At 48.0% G+C, this 16,582-nt stretch overlaps 1 protein-coding gene across 1 annotated transcript; it reads left to right on the forward strand.

Moving 5' to 3' along the window:
* Window positions 1–1,018: 1,018 nt before the first annotated feature.
* SMU1 (SMU1 DNA replication regulator and spliceosomal factor) lies at window positions 1,019–16,154 on the forward strand. The gene is made up of 12 exons (XM_054178874.1): window positions 1,019–1,135; window positions 2,443–2,653; window positions 3,349–3,501; window positions 4,157–4,267; window positions 4,823–4,951; window positions 6,232–6,351; window positions 7,162–7,278; window positions 7,393–7,520; window positions 11,180–11,306; window positions 13,036–13,203; window positions 14,725–14,877; window positions 15,888–16,154. Exons 1-12 carry the CDS (start codon window positions 1,110–1,112, stop codon window positions 15,984–15,986), a joined length of 1,542 nt encoding a protein of 513 aa, XP_054034849.1. The 5' UTR covers window positions 1,019–1,109; the 3' UTR covers window positions 15,987–16,154.
* Window positions 16,155–16,582: the final 428 nt, after the last annotated feature.

Consider the following 16,582-nt stretch of genomic DNA (forward strand, 5'->3'; position numbering starts at 1 on the left):
CAACTGCCTGAAGGGAGGTTGTAGCCAGGTGGGGGTTGGTCTCTTCTGCCAGGCAACCAGCACCAGAACAAGAGGGCACAGTCTTAAGCTGCACCAGGGGAGGTTCAGGCTGGGTGTTAGGAAGGAGTTCTTCCCAGAAAGAGAGATTGGCCATTGGAATGTGCTGCCCAGGGAGGTGGTGGAGTCACCATCCCTGGAGGTGTTTAGGAACAGACTGGATGGGGTGCTTGGTGCCATGTTGATCAGATGGTGTTGGGTGATAGGTTGGACTCGAAGGTCTTTTCCAATCTGGTTAATTCTATTCTAGTCTAAATTCTATTCCATTCCATTCCCAGTATTAACTGAACGACAGAACCATAAGAGTGTTTTGCACTGGAAGGGACATTTAAAAGTCACATAGTCCAAGCTGCCTGCTTGCTCAGAATCCCAACCAACCTGACCTGGGGTGTTTCCAGGGATGGGGCATCTTCCACATCTCTCTGTAAAAGCTGTCTTCTTTACAACTGGGCTAAATCTCTCCCCTTTTTAGTTTAAAACCATCACCTCTTGTCCTGTCACAACAGGCCTGGCTCTAAAGTCAGTCCCCAGCTTTCTCAACAACTGCTTTTAAACACTGTAAGGCCACCAGAAGGTCTCCCTGGAGCCTTCTCTTCTTCAAGCCCAACTCAGCCTGTCCTCTGCTTCAGCAGAGCCCTTCCAGCCCTGTCAGCATTGCTGTGGCCTCCTCTGGCCCTGCTCCAACAGCTCCCTGGCTGTGCTGAGGGCTACAAGTTATCTCCTCTACGAGTACCAACAAGGACAGTGAGGCTGCTGGGGCTCCTTGGGCTGCCGGCACTGCCGAGGACGGGGTCCCTGACGCCCCGCTCGGCCCTGACACGCCGCCCAGACCCCATGCCCCAGCGCCGCACCTCCCGCTCCCACTGCAGTTAATGTCCTCCATCGCCAGGGGGCGCAGCACACGGCCCCTGCCGCCCGCCATGTGACGTCAGCCTTACGTCGGGAGCGAGGGGGGCGGTGCCGGGCGGCGTGGCGCGGGCCGGAACTGTATGTAAAGCGGCGGCGCAGGGCACGGAGCCAGTTTCCGTCGGCAGCAGCGCTCGCGGGTCAAGATGTCGATCGAAATCGAGTCCTCCGAGTAAGTCTGGCGCTAGATAGAAGGGGTGGGGGTGCCCGGGAGCGGTGCGGGGGTGCCGGGAGAGGAGGAACGACAGAGCCGGGCCGATGCAGGAGCCCTTGTGGAGCGGCCGGGCTTGGGCATCGGGTGTGAGGCCTGTGCCTGAGGTGATCGGAGGACGCAGGCTTGGGGCTCGGGGGAGTGTGTGGGGCCTCTGCCTGAGGTGATCGGAGGACGCAGGCTTGGGGCTTAGGGTGTGTGTGTGTGTGAGACCTGTGCCTGAGGTGATCGGGGGACGGAGGCTTGGGGCTCGGGGGGGTGTGTGTGTGTGAGGCCTGTGCCTGAGGTGATCGGAGGACAGAGGCTTCGGGCTCAGGGGGGGTGTGTGTGTGTGTGAGGCCTGTGCCTGAGGTGATCGGAGGACGCAGGCTTGGGGCTCGGGGGGGTGTGTGTGTGTGAGGCCTGTGCCTGAGGTGATCGGAGGACGGAGGCTTGGGGCTCGGGTGTGTGTGTGTGTGAGGCCTGTGCCTGAGGTGATCGGAGGACGCAGGCTTGGGGCTCGGGGGGGTGTGTGTGTGTGAGGCCTGTGCCTGAGGTGATCGGAGGACAGAGGCTTGGGGCTCAGGGTGTGTGTGTGTGGGGCCTGTGCCTGAGGTGATCAGGGGACGGAGGCTTGGGGCTCAGGGGGTGTGTGTGTGAGGCCTGTGCCTGAGGTGATCGGGGGACAGAGGCTTGGGGCTCGGGTGTGTGTGTGTGTGTGTGTGAGGCCTGTGCCTGAGGTGATCGGGGGACGCAGGCTTGGGGCTCGGGGGAGTGTGTGGGGCCTGTGCCTGAGGTGATCGGGAGACGGAGGCTTGGGGCTCGGGGGTGTGTGTGTGTGTGTGTGAGACCTGTGCCTGAGGTGATCAGGGGACGGAGGCTTGGGGCTCAGGGGGTGTGTGTGTGAGGCCTGTGCCTGAGGTGATCAGGGGACGGAGGCTTGGGGCTCAGGGGGTGTGTGTGTGTGTGAGGCCTGTGCCTGAGGTGATCAGGGGACGGAGGCTTGGGGCTCAGGGTGTGTGTGTGAGGCCTGTGCCTGAGGTGATCGGGGGACAGAGGCTTGGGGCTCAGGGTGTGTGTGTGTGAGGCCTGTGCCTGAGGTGATCAGGGGACAGAGGCTTGGGGCTCAGGGTGTGTGTGTGAGGCCTGTGCCTGAGGTGATTGGGGCACGGTTGTGGTGCAGTGAGGGCTGTCGTGGTGGCTGATCTGCTACAGCTGGGCAGTGGGATGGGAGGGGGCTTACCACGGGGAAGGGTTGTGTTTCTGACTTTGTTTTGTGTCCCTTGCAGTGTGATCCGACTGATCATGCAATACTTAAAGGAGAACAGTCTCCACCGAGCTCTTGCCACCCTTCAAGAGGAAACTACTGTGTCACTCAATACTGTGGACAGTATAGAGAGCTTTGTGGCGGACATAAACAGTGGGCACTGGGACACGGTGCTGCAAGCCATACAGTCCCTGAAGCTGCCTGACAAGACCCTCATTGATCTCTATGAGCAGGTGAGTGAATAAGAACAGAGTAGAATAGAATTAACCAGGCTGAAAGAGGCCAATCTCTCTTTCTGGGAAGAACTTCTTAACATCCAGCCTAAACCTCCCCTGGTACAGCTTGAGACTGTGCCCTCTTGTTCTGGTGCTGGTTGCCTGGGAGAAGAGACCAACCCCCACCTGGCTACAACCTCCCTTCAGGTAGTTGTAGACAGCACTAACGTCTCCCCTGAGCCTCCTCTTCTCCAGGCTAAGCAACCCCAGCTCCCTCAGCCTCTCCTCACAGGGCTGTGCTCCAAACCACTCCCCAACTTTGTTGCCCTTCTCTGGACACCTTCCAGCAAGTCAACATCTTTCCTAAACGGAGGAGCCCAGAACTGGGCCCAGGACTCAAGGTGTGGCCTAACCAGTGCAGTGTACAGGGGCAGAATGACCTCTCTGCTCCTGCTGGCCACACTGTTCCTGATGCAGGCCTTCTTGGCTACCTGGCTGGCTCATATTCAGCCTACTATCAACCAGTACCTTCAGGTCCCTCTCTGCCTGGGTGCTCTCCAGCCACTGACCCCAGCCTGTAGCACTGCATGGGGTCATTGTGGCCAATATGTAGTTGTGGCAGTGTATGTCCTTTTCTGATCTGGGTAGAAGCCCTTTCCCTGCTGTTTTCCACTTGCTCTTTGCTGATGCAGGTATTTTGTGTCTCAATGCAGGTTGTGTTGGAGTTGATCGAACTTCGGGAACTTGGTGCTGCCAGGTCTCTTCTGAGACAAACAGACCCCATGATCATGCTCAAACAAACTCAACCAGAGCGGTACATCCATCTTGAAAACCTTCTGGCCAGGTCTTACTTTGATCCTCGTGAGGTATGTTGCACTGTTCCTAGAGACCTCACAGTTGCTGTCCTGCATGACCCCTGGCATTGGTCTGAGGTGCTGATGGCTTACATTTTCCATTCTGGGAGTGAGAATGTGCAGCTTCACACTTTGATGATTTCACATTGTTTAATTGTTTGAGAAGTGAGGTGTTGCACTTGGGTCATGAGGCAGGAGAGCAGTGGTTCTGGAGTATACTGCAGGTGGGAGTTGGGGGGATTTAGCTAATGGCTTACATCTTCCATTCTGGGAGTGAGAATGTGCAGCTTCACACTTTGATGATTTCACATTGTTTAATTGTTGGAGAAGTGAGGTGTTGCACTTGGGTCATGAGGCAGGAGAGCAGTGGTTCTGGAGTTGGGGTATTTGTACTTGTATCCTGCCACAGGATCAGTGTCATATCAGTGCTTTGCTTTTCCTATTATACATATGCAGAAGAAAATCTACCTTTTTGTAGATAAGTGTTGTATCATAGCAAGGTATTATTCCTGATTATGTCAGGCTGACATGTTTTTAGTGAAAGCATGTTCCAGGGGTTGGTGTTAAAGAGAGAAGCTGCTTTAAAGAAGGGCCTAATAGGAAAATTAACATGGAAGGGAATATTTCTATGGCAAACAGAAGACTGACTTCATTAACTTCTCCCTAGGCATACCCTGATGGAAGTAGCAAGGAGAAGCGGAGAGCTGCTATTGCACAGGCTCTAGCTGGAGAAGTCAGTGTGGTACCTCCATCTCGTCTCATGGCATTGCTGGGGCAGGTAATGATTGAAAAATAATCAGCTTCTGTTGATATTTGCCATGTAAACTAACCACAGTGTACTGGGTTCTCCCAGTCCTGTAAAAGTAAAGCTGGGAAGGGGAAGGAGTAAGCTAGCTTGGTTGCTGGCTGGGTTTATACCACCCCCCCAGAATAAATAGTCAGCTGACAGGAAACTGCATGCTAATACAGTTTCCATTGTTGCACTTAGAGCTTTTTTTTTTTACTGCTCAGAATGTGTTCACTGATACTCTGTGGACAGTATTTTGTGTATTTTGCTGGTTTATGGCTTGCATCTTGCTTTTTGAGCTTGAGTATGCTGTGCCCTGTGACTGAAGGCAGCTCATGCTGGCGGGTTTGTATAAGGTTCTGTGTCCTGAATCAAGTGTTCTTGGAAGGTGTGAGGGAACATATGTGGTATTTAAGTGTCATTCACACTTGCAAATTGTAAGGGTAGAAGAAACTGTTGTCATATTGTGTTAATTAGAAGCAAGCTTTGATGAGGAAGACGTGTTAACTAATACCTAATGATACATTTTTTTCACCTCCTCAAAAGGCTCTGAAGTGGCAGCAACATCAGGGCCTGCTTCCTCCTGGTATGACAATTGACTTGTTCAGAGGCAAAGCAGCTGTGAAAGATGTAGAAGAGGAAAAATTCCCCACACAGCTGAGCAGACATATTAAGGTAATGTTATGTTTACTTTTATGTGTGTTACTGCTGATTCTTCCTCCCCGTGCTTTATCTTGAGAGATAAGAGCAAATCTGAATTCTTCTGGTGCTTTTTTTTTTCCCCTCCAAGTCATTGCCACCTCTACTCATCCCCCCATCTCTACCCCCTCCCCACCTCTATTCTATTCTCCTTTTCTTCCTTCACCATGCATTATTTTACCAGGAGACTGTGTGAAATGAGGTCCCTTAATACTATGTGGGTGCTTGTGGTATTTGTGTTAATTATTTGACTTCACAGTTTAGAATCATTGAGTTTTCAGAAGTGGTTTGCTTAGTCCCCTTTATTTTTGCAAGGAGACACTCATGTCTTAAACTCCTATGCATGCATATTAGCTTCTGTGAGCCACAGATCGGATTATCTCATGAGCCAGGTCTGCTGATCTGATCAGTATGTCATTTTAAAAGGTTTTGTCTTAGAAATTCCAAAAGGGAAGGGAAGCTGTGCTGCAATGAAATAGCTGCCCTGCAGCACACAATGTAGAACAGGCAGCTTTCCCCCTCTGAAAGCTTTTCAGCTTCACCAGGCAGTTTTCAGTGCAATGAGAAGTGTCAGTTCAGTAGTAGTAGAAGCTCTGCTGGTTGTCACAACAAGCAGAAGATGATGGCTTTCAAAAGTTTCATGAGCTGGAGCTTGTGAAATCAGTTTGTGGTGTTCCCTAGCAGCTCAGTACAAATGGTTTAGCAGTATCTGTTTTGCTTTCCACTGCTGACCTTGGGATTTTCATGTTGATTGCTGAAAATGTTGTTCTGTAGTCATGTACCAAGATCACTTGTATTTAAATATTTTTATCTAAAACCAAAACAAACAGGGGGGAAAAAAAAAAACACCCCACTACAGAAATCCTTGAAGTCTGCCAGCTATATGTGTGCTGGGTATTGGAAAGGTGTTTCTTAACATACATAGTTAACTACCAAAAAAAAACTAAACCAAAAGATAGGAAATGAGCCAGCCCTGCTGCTGCTGTAAGCAGGGAATGTTTGTGTAAGTTTCACAGGTAAAAGAAGAAGAAAGGAGATTTTAGTTCCACAGGAAAAAAGGAGGTTATTTTTGTTTGCCCTTGAGGTGCTAATATGTAGATATGCTCAGTTTTTTCAATACTTTCACGTCAAATTTGTGAGTGCCTGCCTCTCAAAAATGCTGTGGGTTTGCCACTGAAATGAAGCTTTAGCTTTGTTTTAATGAGTTGTCTTTTAAGTTGCTTATTAACCTTAATTTACCTTCTCCTCTAAAACAGTTTGGGCAGAAGTCGCATGTGGAGTGTGCTCGGTTTTCCCCAGATGGACAATACCTGGTCACTGGCTCTGTTGATGGCTTCATTGAAGTCTGGAACTTCACTACTGGAAAAATCAGGAAGGTAAGGGATGCCTTATTTGATACTTCATGGGCCAGAGCACCTGGCTTTATTCTTTGAGATTATGCTTTATTTTCATTTCCTGGGGAGTGTCATTCTGAAAAGGATATCTGCTCTGATATCAGTCTGAAATCTGCACGTGGGTTTAATTGGCTGGTTTGTCACAGACTGCCCTTTTAGCCTTTCTGCATCATTGTTACCTCTAAAGTGGTGAGGTGATCCCTGTTACAAGGTCTGCTTGATGATAAAATCTAAGTATCCCCGTATCACCAAGGTTGGAAGAGACCTCAAAGATCATCAAGTCCAACCTGTCACCCAAGACCTCATGACTACACTATGGCCATGTCCAGTCCCCTCTTGAACACATCCAGGGATGGTGACTCCACCACCTCCCTGGGCAGCACATTCCAATGGGCAATCACTCTCTCTGTGAAGAACTTTCCCCACCTCCAGCCTAAACCTCCCCTGGCGCAGCTTGAGAATGTGTCCTCTTGTTCTGGTGCTGGTTGCCTGGGAGAAGAGACCAATCCCCTCCTGGCTGCAACCACCCTTCAGGTAGTTGTAGAGAGCAATGAGGGCTCCCCTGAGCCTCCTCTTCTCCAGGCTAAGCAACCCCAGCTCCCTCAGCCTTTCCTCATAGGGCTGTACTCAAGGCCTCTCCCCAGCCTCGTTCCCCTTCTCTGGAGACCTTCAAGTGTCTCAATGTCCTTCTTAAACTGAGGGTTAAAACTGCCCGTACTCTTGCACTTTGCCTTAAAATGTATTCCCTTGAGTTCATTGTTTTGACTGGTTGACTTTTTTGCTCTCATTTAGGATCTGAAGTACCAGGCACAAGATAATTTCATGATGATGGATGATGCAGTGCTGTGCATGTGCTTCAGCAGAGACACAGAAATGCTAGCCACTGGAGCCCAGGATGGAAAGATCAAGGTAAGAAACATGGTGGCCACAAAGATACACAGATGCAATGTTGACTCTGATGTTTAAGCTCCCTTGATCTCAAAATACATTAGTGACCTCTGTTTCATTCTATTTCCTTTCCAGGTGTGGAAAATCCAGAGTGGTCAGTGTCTGAGAAGATTTGAACGAGCCCACAGTAAAGGTGTTACATGCCTCAGTTTCTCTAAAGACAGCAGCCAAATCCTCAGTGCTTCTTTTGATCAGACAATCAGGTAGGTAAACTGAGATTCTGTGAGCTACAGTGGAGGGGGGAAACAGATTTTTCAGATTAAGCAGTTAAACTTTTGAATATGGATTCCTTTCAAATGGGATTTGATACTTTTGCATTGAGTTTCAATACTACTAGGAGAGCACAGCTGCTGGGGACTGGGAGGGGTGCAGGTTGAAAGTCTGACTTTACACCTTGCTTAGCTTAGTATGGGATGAGGGGCCAAGTGCTTCTGCTCTGCTGGCACTTACACTGGCCATGAGAGTAGTTGGGTCCATCCATTTTATTTCCCTTGTGAAGCAGTGTCATGGACTTTTTTCCACTTACCTAAAGAAGTCCTCTGAGAGCAGCTTGAAGTGGTTTAGTGCATCTTTGTTGCTTCCTACTGATAGTTTCTGAATAGAGCATAAGTTCCCTCAATTGGCAGTGCTCATGGCTGTCCAGCGAGCTGTGTGAGGAGGTAAGGTACATCCCTGCACATTCTGGGGCAATCATTTTCATCATGTTGCTGCTCCCAGTCTAAGTCATGCTTTGCCAGCCCTTATCCTAAAAGGGTTCTTGTCCCAGCTCATGCCCTGAATCCACCCCTATACCTCCCTTGGATCTTTCTAACTTCCTTTAGAGTGGGAACAAGAGAAAGAAGGACCCAAAGAAATGTTCTTTGGGCATCTGTTCTTCCCAGCAGTCTGACATGCAGTACTAGAGAGTCATCTTTGAGAAACAGCCAGGCTGATTGCCACTGAGAGATTCAAGAGCAGGAGTTGCAGTTTGTTCCTGTCAGTGGCAGTGCAGCCCTTCCTCTGTTTTTAAGGTGCTGGTTTTTGATCTGAGTATCTCTTCAGATGTACATGGTGTAGAAGGAAAGGCTGAGAGCTGGGCCTGATAAGAAGAGAGAGGCTGAGAAGGAAGCTGGTTGCCTCATGTAGAGGTGGTTGTAGATAAGAAATTGTTAGACTGTTCTCAAGGCTCCTACAAGGAACAGCCTTCAGAAAGGGACATTCTGAAACTGCTTTTCCCTTGAGAAGGAATCAGTGCTTGTGCAATGCTGAGACAGCTGGGTCAGGCTGGGGCCAGAACCCTTGAAAACTTTCAAAATTAAGTTGAACAAGAGTGACTTAAAAGTTCTTTTGAGAAAGAGCAGTAGAAAAGAGGTCTTTTGAGGTCTTTTCCAGCCCAAGCTGCCCTGTGATTCTCTGACATGTTTTGGAATCTGTTAGGCAAAAATCACATGGCCAGATGGCTTATAAATTTTTGCTGGCAAGAGGGGGGAAAAACAAAACAGGCAACAAATTATTTCATAGATGAAAAAGAGCCATAGACACAGGATCATTTTTCTTTTCACTCCCAAAAGGTAATTTTCATTTCTCCAGGCTGACTCTGGAGTTCTGCTTTTGGGCATGGGATTTTTTTCCACTTCTCAATGCAAACCATCCCTTGCAGTGCAGCACTAACACTGAGCACGTTGGTTTGATTTTATTTATTTATTTATTTTTTAACCCAGTCCATGTGGTTCAATTTCCCAATGTCTGTGGCATTCATTTTGGGCAGTGAAATTGTCCATGATGTTGAAGGGCCACAAGCTGAGGTCTTGGGAACCCGGGAGTGGAAGTTGGATGTTTGTACAAACTTTAGCATTGCTTTGGTGCACAGCCCCAGTTAGTGCAGTTTACCAAGTTGCTAGGGTGTCAGCTCAGGTGGATATGAAGTCTGTCTCCAGAAAACCCAAGGAAGTACATCCTTCTTAAAGTGCCTGGGCTAAACTAAGCAAATTTGGCATTGCCTGACACTTCCCATGTGCTAAGACTTGGATGCTGTCAAGTAGTGGCCAGCCCAGCCCTAATAAATGAGTGACACAGGTTTGCTATGAACCCCTGTCCCTTCCCAGAGGGAGGAGAATAAGGGAGGGAGACCTCCAGGTTGGAAAAGAAAACTAAACCAGCTTTAATGGAGATACTAACAATAAAATGAAATATAAACAGGTATATACAAACCAATGTGGAACCCAAATTCCCATGGCAATTAGTCACTGTCACCACTGATAACTGTGGGCAGGCACTGGGGATGTCCCAGGCTGGACTGACTGGGAAATGGGAACCAGATTTAGGAGCTGGATTCTGGAACTGGGTTTGGGAACACATGGTTTGGAATGGAAGGCCTTCTCAGACACCCTGGTGATGCCTCAGCTTTATCTTGAATATGACAGAGTTGTAATGGAATCCCTTGTTGGTCAGTTGAGGTTCACCTGTCCCGTGTGGCCTCATATTTTCTGCACTCCAACATGGCATGCAAGATTTAGCAATGTTTGGTCTGCAGCCCAGCCCTTGGCAGTAACTCTACCCACTGCTAGAGGCAGGCCCTGGCTGTGCAAACATGCTGTGGACTTCAGAAAGTGTCCTCACTGCGCTGAGAAGTCATCCCAGAGCAGAATTAGCTCTGGTCTAACTTAGACCAGGACTCATGCATGCAGTTACTGCAGCTTACCTGGTGTGCTCTGATCCTGTTTAGTGTCTTGACACTGAGTGGAATTTCCTGACTGCTGGCTAGGAAGCTCTTCTGTTGCTCTTGGGGCATTTTTGCTGCATTTCACAGCTGCTTGGGTCAGTTTTGTCTAGTTCACAGTAGTCTTTCTTGTTTGGGGTTATTATTACTTATTTTAATAATCACCCATTTAACTCTCTTGGCTACAAGGAAGACAGCAATTAGATCCTCCTGAACTTCTCAGGACTGAGCATATTCTATCCTTTTAGCCCCTCCTCATGCATTGTTTGGTCCAGACCTGTGGCCATCTTAGTGAGGCCCAAAACTGGAAGGTGCCAAGCAGAGAGGAGCTTGATCTGCAGACTCTGCCTCTTCTAATGCATCTGGGGTGTGGCTGGGTTTTCTCAAGGCTTTCACTTTGTTCTCTTCAAGGGCTGGAGGTCCCCTGCTGCAGACCTCCTTTACAGCAAGTCAGCTCCCAGCTGATCTTAATGCCTGGGGTGGTTCTGCAGCTATCTGTTCTCAACATCATAAAGTTTCTCTCCATCCATCTGTCTGATTTGTCAAGGTTTCCTGCTTCCACACCTGTCTTCTGCAAAGAAACACCCATATGGGACTTCAGTGGTGAATCAGATTGAGGCTGTGCTTGATGACTGGTTTTAGTTGAATGGGACTGAGTGGCCCTGGTTGGACTTGATGATCTTAGAGGCCTTTTCCAGCCATGGTGATTCTGTAGGCTTATGTCCTATGTTAAACAGCTTCAGGCTCCTCCTGCCTGTAAAACCCAGTGGTACTAATCAATCACAGAATCATAGCATCAACAAGGTTGGATATACCTCAGAGATCAAGTCCAACCTATCATTGAGCAAGCTGGAAGCTCAGGAGTTTTGTTGGGCTAGAGACTTCCAATTTTTATCTCTGCAATTCCTGTGTTGTCAGCTTTGTAGTTTTCCCCTTTTACAGTAGTATTCTCTTCTAATACTCAGGGTGTGTCTTACACAGAGGTCCCTGAGGCTGAAGGTCAGTGGTGTTCCCCCACCTTTTCACAGGGGGACATGATCTTCGTAATAAAGATTTTCTTATTGTTGCCTATCAAAGGTGTCTCAGTTAAAACAGGGTGGGGCCAGAGGGTGCTTCAGGGCTATCTTAGCTGCCCACTGAGTTGTCCCTTCTCTTGTGTGACAGGATTCATGGATTAAAATCTGGGAAGACCCTGAAGGAATTCCGTGGCCATTCTTCCTTCGTCAACGAGGCTACTTTCACCCAGGATGGCCACTACATTATCAGTGCATCCTCTGATGGCACAGTGAAGGTAAGATACAGCACTGACCCTTTGTAAGTAACACATCCAGGCTCCTTGCATCTTGTCCCTGGTTTGTTACAGCTGCTGCAGTCATTGGAGAAGGGCTTGGGCTTGTCTGCTGTAATAAACCTTGCTGCTCGTGGCCTTTCCTGTGGATTGGTGGCAATGAGAGCTGATTTCATGCCATCCTTGTAAACTGCTGCAGTTGCTACTGTGTTTATGAAAGGAGAACATAAGTTCAGTACTTGACTTGCCTGTTCTTGCTTTATCCTAGCAACACAGTTAGAATAGGATAGAATTAACCAGGTTGGAAAAAACCTTAAAGATCATCAAGTAAACTATAACTAGTTAGTTAGTCAGGCATGGAAACAGAAGGGTTCCATGTAGCTACACCTTGACTTGAAGGTGTCTTAAATTCATTGCTATTAATAGTTTGTTTATAAGCATAAAGCTCAACCTGGAGTAACTTGCCTTTCCAGTAGTCATGAACCATTTCTGAACAGGTCAAATGTTTCTGTAGTGCCCAGCAACTCCTCTGGCTGCAGCAGAGGTGTCACTTTAAGCTCTCTTGAAAATCCCAGTCACTTCTGTGTCTTTCATTCTGACTTTCCCTAAAATAAACCAGAAACAAGCCACAATGTGGGGTTTCCCTTGTCTGAAATAAAGGTATTTTCTGGCTTCCTGTGTGGGACACCCCTTTAAAGGTGCTTTGAGAGTTCCTTGCCATATAGGTAATCTAGCACTAATGAAACTGATTGCAGAAGTGGAAGGTTTTACTTGTGGTCTCAGCAAAGAGGGGAACTACTCTGTGAAGTAGCTCAGAGGAGTTGTGTACAGGGCATCACTGGCTAATAGTGAGTAAATAAATGAATATAGAAACAGCAATATTGGTTAAGTGGGGCATTGATGTGGGGGTGGCTAAACCAACCTCATTTACAGATGTGGCCTAGGAGGGTGTGGTAGATTATTTTTTTTTCATATTATATAGAATCTCAGAATGATTTAGGTTGGAAGAGATCTTAAAGATCATCTAGTTCCAAGCCCCCTACCATGGGCAGGAACACCTCCTGCTATACCAGGTTGCTCAAGGCCCCATCCAACCCGGCCTTGAACACTTCCAGGCTTGAAGCTTCCACAAATTCCCTCTTAACTTGAGACTTGTACCCTTTACTAGACTGCCCCAGCACAGAGAGGTGGCACCTCTGATTTTGGTTGTACTAGTGTAAAATACAGCAAAAGCATTCCACAGATGGCCAGGTCTCACTTTCATTTTAGATACTAACCAAGCAGTTCCATTTCCTCTTTCTAAATGGCTAGGACAGCCTGGAGCAGCTCTAAGCTGGCATTCCCATCCCACTGGTATCAGTGAGACTTTGCTTCTTCAGCAGGTTTTGTGTCAGTCTCATGTAAGAAGTTTCATGTGCAGAGGTTGCAGGTGTATCACAGGTAGAAGCTAAAGCCAGTCTGGGAACCAGGCTGAATGTGGATAATGCAAATTCACTTCTAGTTCAGCTCTAGTGATATGGGTCATGGTGTCCACACTTCAAAACAGATGTGAAAACTTTTTCTTCCTTAACATTTGCTTTAAACAGCAATTTTTTTTGGCATTAATATTTCCCTTCAGAAGCCTTAAAAAAAAAAATAATAATCAGAATACTGTATCCCCTTCTCTTTTTTTTTCCCAATCCAATTGTTCTTTACATTTGATTTTTTTTTTTTTTTCCACCCCACACACTAGGTTTGGAATGTGAAGACAACAGAATGCTCAAACACTTTCAAGTCTCTTGGCAGCACTGCTGGGACTGACATTACTGTGAACAGTGTCATTCTGCTGCCCAAAAATCCAGAGCACTTCGTGGTCTGCAACAGATCCAACACAGTCGTCATTATGAACATGCAAGGACAGGTGAGTGTGGCCCTGCTGCTCTCAGATGTCCCTCAAGTCTCTTGAAATGTCTGCATTTTAAGAACGACAACACCCAGTTAATAAGATTCACAGATTGCTTTGGGTTGAAAGGGAACCTCAAAGGGCATCTTGTCCAAACCCCCTGCACGCAGTAGGTACACCTCCCAGCTAGATCAGGCTGCCCAGGGACACATCAGGGCTGATCCTGAATGCTTCCAGAGCCAGGGCTTCAACCACATCCCTGGGAAACCTGTTCCAGTGTTTCACCATTCTGCTTGTAAAGACCTTCCTTCTTATGTCCAACCTAAGTCTACCCTGCTCGAGTTTAAATCCATTGCCCCTTGTCCTATTGCTGCAAGCCCTTCCAAGCAGTCCCCCCAACAACCTTTCTGTAGGTTCCCTTCAGACACTGAAGTGCAGCTATAAGGTCTCCTTGGAGCCTTCTCTTCTCCAGGCTCAACAGCCCCAACTCTCAGCCTGTACCCAGAGGAGAGATGCTTCAGATCTCTGATCATCTTTGGCCTCCTCTGGACCCACTCCAGCAGGTCCATGTCTCTTGTGTTGGGCCCCCCCCCAAGCTGGACACAGTCCTCCAGGTGAGGTCTCACCAGAGCAGAGTGGTGGAATTACCTCCCTGGATCTGCTCACCACACTGGCTCCTGTCCAGTTTCTCACCCACCAGCACCCCCAATTCCTTTCCTGCGGGGCAGCTGCCAATCTCATCGCCCCCCAGCCTGCATTGATACTGAGGGTTGCCCTGACCTAGGTGCAGGGCCTTGTGCTTTACATTATTGAACCTCATAAGATTCTCCTCATTCTGCCTCCCTCCAGCCTGTCCAGGTCCCTCTGGATGGCAACATATCCTTTAGTCTTATCAGCTTGGTAAACTTGCTGGGAGTGCCTCAATCTCACTGTCTATAGTATTGATGAAGATGCTGAACAGCACTGGTCCCAATAGTGACCCTGGAGGGACATCACTTGTTACCCACCTCCATCTGGACATCAAACTGTTGACCACTACCCCTTGGATGTGACCATCCAGCCAATTTCTTAGGCACCAAACAGCCCACCCATCAAAGCCATATTTCTCTGGCTTAGAGGGAAGGGTGTTGTGAGGGACTGTGTCAAAGGCTTTACAGAAGTCTGGGCAGGTGACATTTGTTGGTCTTGCTTTGTCCATTGGTGTAGTTACACCATGGATAGAAAGCCACGAGGCTGGTCTGGCAGGACTTGCCTGTGGTGAAGCCATGCTGGCTGTCTCAAATTCACCTCCCTGTGCTTTAGCATAGCTTCCAGGAGGGTAACCTGGCCTTGGGTTGAACCTGTTTTCTCCAGCTGGCTTTCTCCAGTTCCATACAAAGCTTATAGCACCAGCTTGATTTGTAGCAGTGGAGAGATCCTGTCTTCCAAACACACCTAGTGCTGCCTCAGTGTCCTTGCCCTGAATGTAGCAGTGATGTGTTGCAATTTAATCCTGCCAAATATATTAATGCTTGTATTTTGGGGTGCTTGCCTTGACAGATTGTAAGAAGCTTCAGCTCTGGTAAGAGAGAAGGAGGTGACTTTGTCTGCTGTGCGCTTTCGCCTCGTGGAGAGTGGATCTACTGCGTGGGTGAAGATTTTGTGCTCTATTGCTTCAGCACAGTGACTGGCAAGCTGGAGAGAACCCTGACTGTAAGTTCTGAGCTCTGGGCTTGGGCAGGGTTGTAAACACAGCTCTGGTGGTGCATAAATATTGTTTGTGAAGTCCCTGATAAGAACCAATGAGTATTTAATCTCTGGTAGCAGCCAGTGATTGGTAATGTTCCAGGACATTTGGCTGCAGGTTAAAAACCTTAAAGTCTTTAGGTTTTGATAGAACCATTTTGACTTAAGCCTTAGAAAATGTTTACCCACCGAGCTAAGGGTGAATTGGTTCAAAGATTCATAGAAAGGTTTGGGTTGGATGGGACCTTAAAGATCATCCAGTTCCAACCCCCCTGCCATGGACAGGGACACCTCCCACTAGCCCAGGTTGCTCAAGGCCTCATCCAGCCTGGCCTTAAACCCCTGCAGGGAGGGGGCTTCTGTGACCTCCCTGGGCAACCTGTTCCAGTGCCTCACCACCCTCACTGTAAAGAACTTCTTCATTATGTCCAGTATAAAGCTGCCCTCCTCAGGCTTCAGTCCATTCCCTTTTGTCTTGTTCAAACTAATCTCAGCTAGAGCACGTGGAAGATGTCTCTGCCTATGGCAGAAGGCTTGGAACTAGTTGATCTCTAAGGTCCCTTCCAACCCAAACCAGTCTGAGTCTGTCTTTACCTGCGCTCCAGCTGGTGGAGACTAGAACCATAGAGCTGTTGAGATTGGAAGAGACCTCTGATATCATCAACTCCAACCATGCTGTCAGGTATAAATTTGCCTAGGATTAAACTAAAGAGGAATGTCCAGATGTCATGAGGAACACTAAGATGTCCTGGATTTCAGTGGATGTAAACTTTCACTGAACCCTCCCTCACCCCACACAAAGTAACCATGTCCCAAAAATTGTTTGTGGAGGGGCACGTTCCCCTGTGTTTGCTGCTTGCACAAAGCATGGCACACCTCACTCCAGCTGCCCTCTGGCTCTTGTTTGAAGAGAGTATTTGGCTTCAGTCTGCTAAAGGAATAATCTCCTGATGCACCTCTCTGCTTGTGCTTCCTAGGTTCATGAAAAAGATGTCATTGGCATTGCTCATCACCCCCACCAGAACCTGATTGCCACCTACAGTGAAGATGGGCTCCTGAAGCTCTGGAAGCCATAGCTTGTCTTGACAAGGAGCCACGAAGCCTTCCTGTGATGTTTGCAGGCTGTGTTTGTGCTTTTAGCAAGGTCTAAATGCAGAGTTTTCAGTTTCCAATTTTCAGTTCAGTTGTTCCAGAGAAGAAGGTTTTTATTCCTAATGTCAAGTAAATTGATGATGCTTAAGTATTTTTACTTACTATCTGAGGCCACTTCACTGAGAGTGGAGTTTTTCTTTTCTGTCTCCTGAGGTCTGTACTCTTCCTACAGTGTTGATGAAGCCTGAACGAGCTGGGAGGCAGACACACTTAGAAGGGGTTGCTGCCTTCCTAGAACATAGTAAAATATGTTCAGTTTTCACTAAATTTGAGTTAATTATGTGGGATGGGAAAGCTGCTGCAAAACACAGCCAGAGCATTCCTGGGTTGCAGGTGAGGCTGATTTGTCCTCGCCTTGAAGCCAGAGGCTTGCCTCTTTGGTTTTGTCCCCTGGGTTTTGCTGTGTTCAACTGGCACTATAATTTTCCCAATTACACACATTTATGTAGGTGTCGCACAGCTTCCTGGGAACAAAACTTGTTCTTCCCCACTTCCCAGCACTTCCTGCTATAAACTTGCC

The sequence above is a fragment of the Dryobates pubescens genome, chromosome Z (genome assembly GCF_014839835.1).
Source record: "Dryobates pubescens isolate bDryPub1 chromosome Z, bDryPub1.pri, whole genome shotgun sequence".
Classification (NCBI taxonomy): Eukaryota; Metazoa; Chordata; class Aves; order Piciformes; family Picidae; genus Dryobates; species Dryobates pubescens.

Bases quoted from the DNA above. Each gene is read 5' to 3' on its own strand.
- SMU1 (XM_054178874.1), top strand. From the start codon at position 1,110: ATGTCGATCGAAATCGAGTCCTCCGA. The intron at 3,502-4,156 runs GTATGTTGCACT...ACTTCTCCCTAG, and splicing joins CTTACTTTGATCCTCGTGAG to GCATACCCTGATGGAAGTAG. The intron at 4,952-6,231 runs GTAATGTTATGT...CCTCTAAAACAG, and splicing joins AGCTGAGCAGACATATTAAG to TTTGGGCAGAAGTCGCATGT.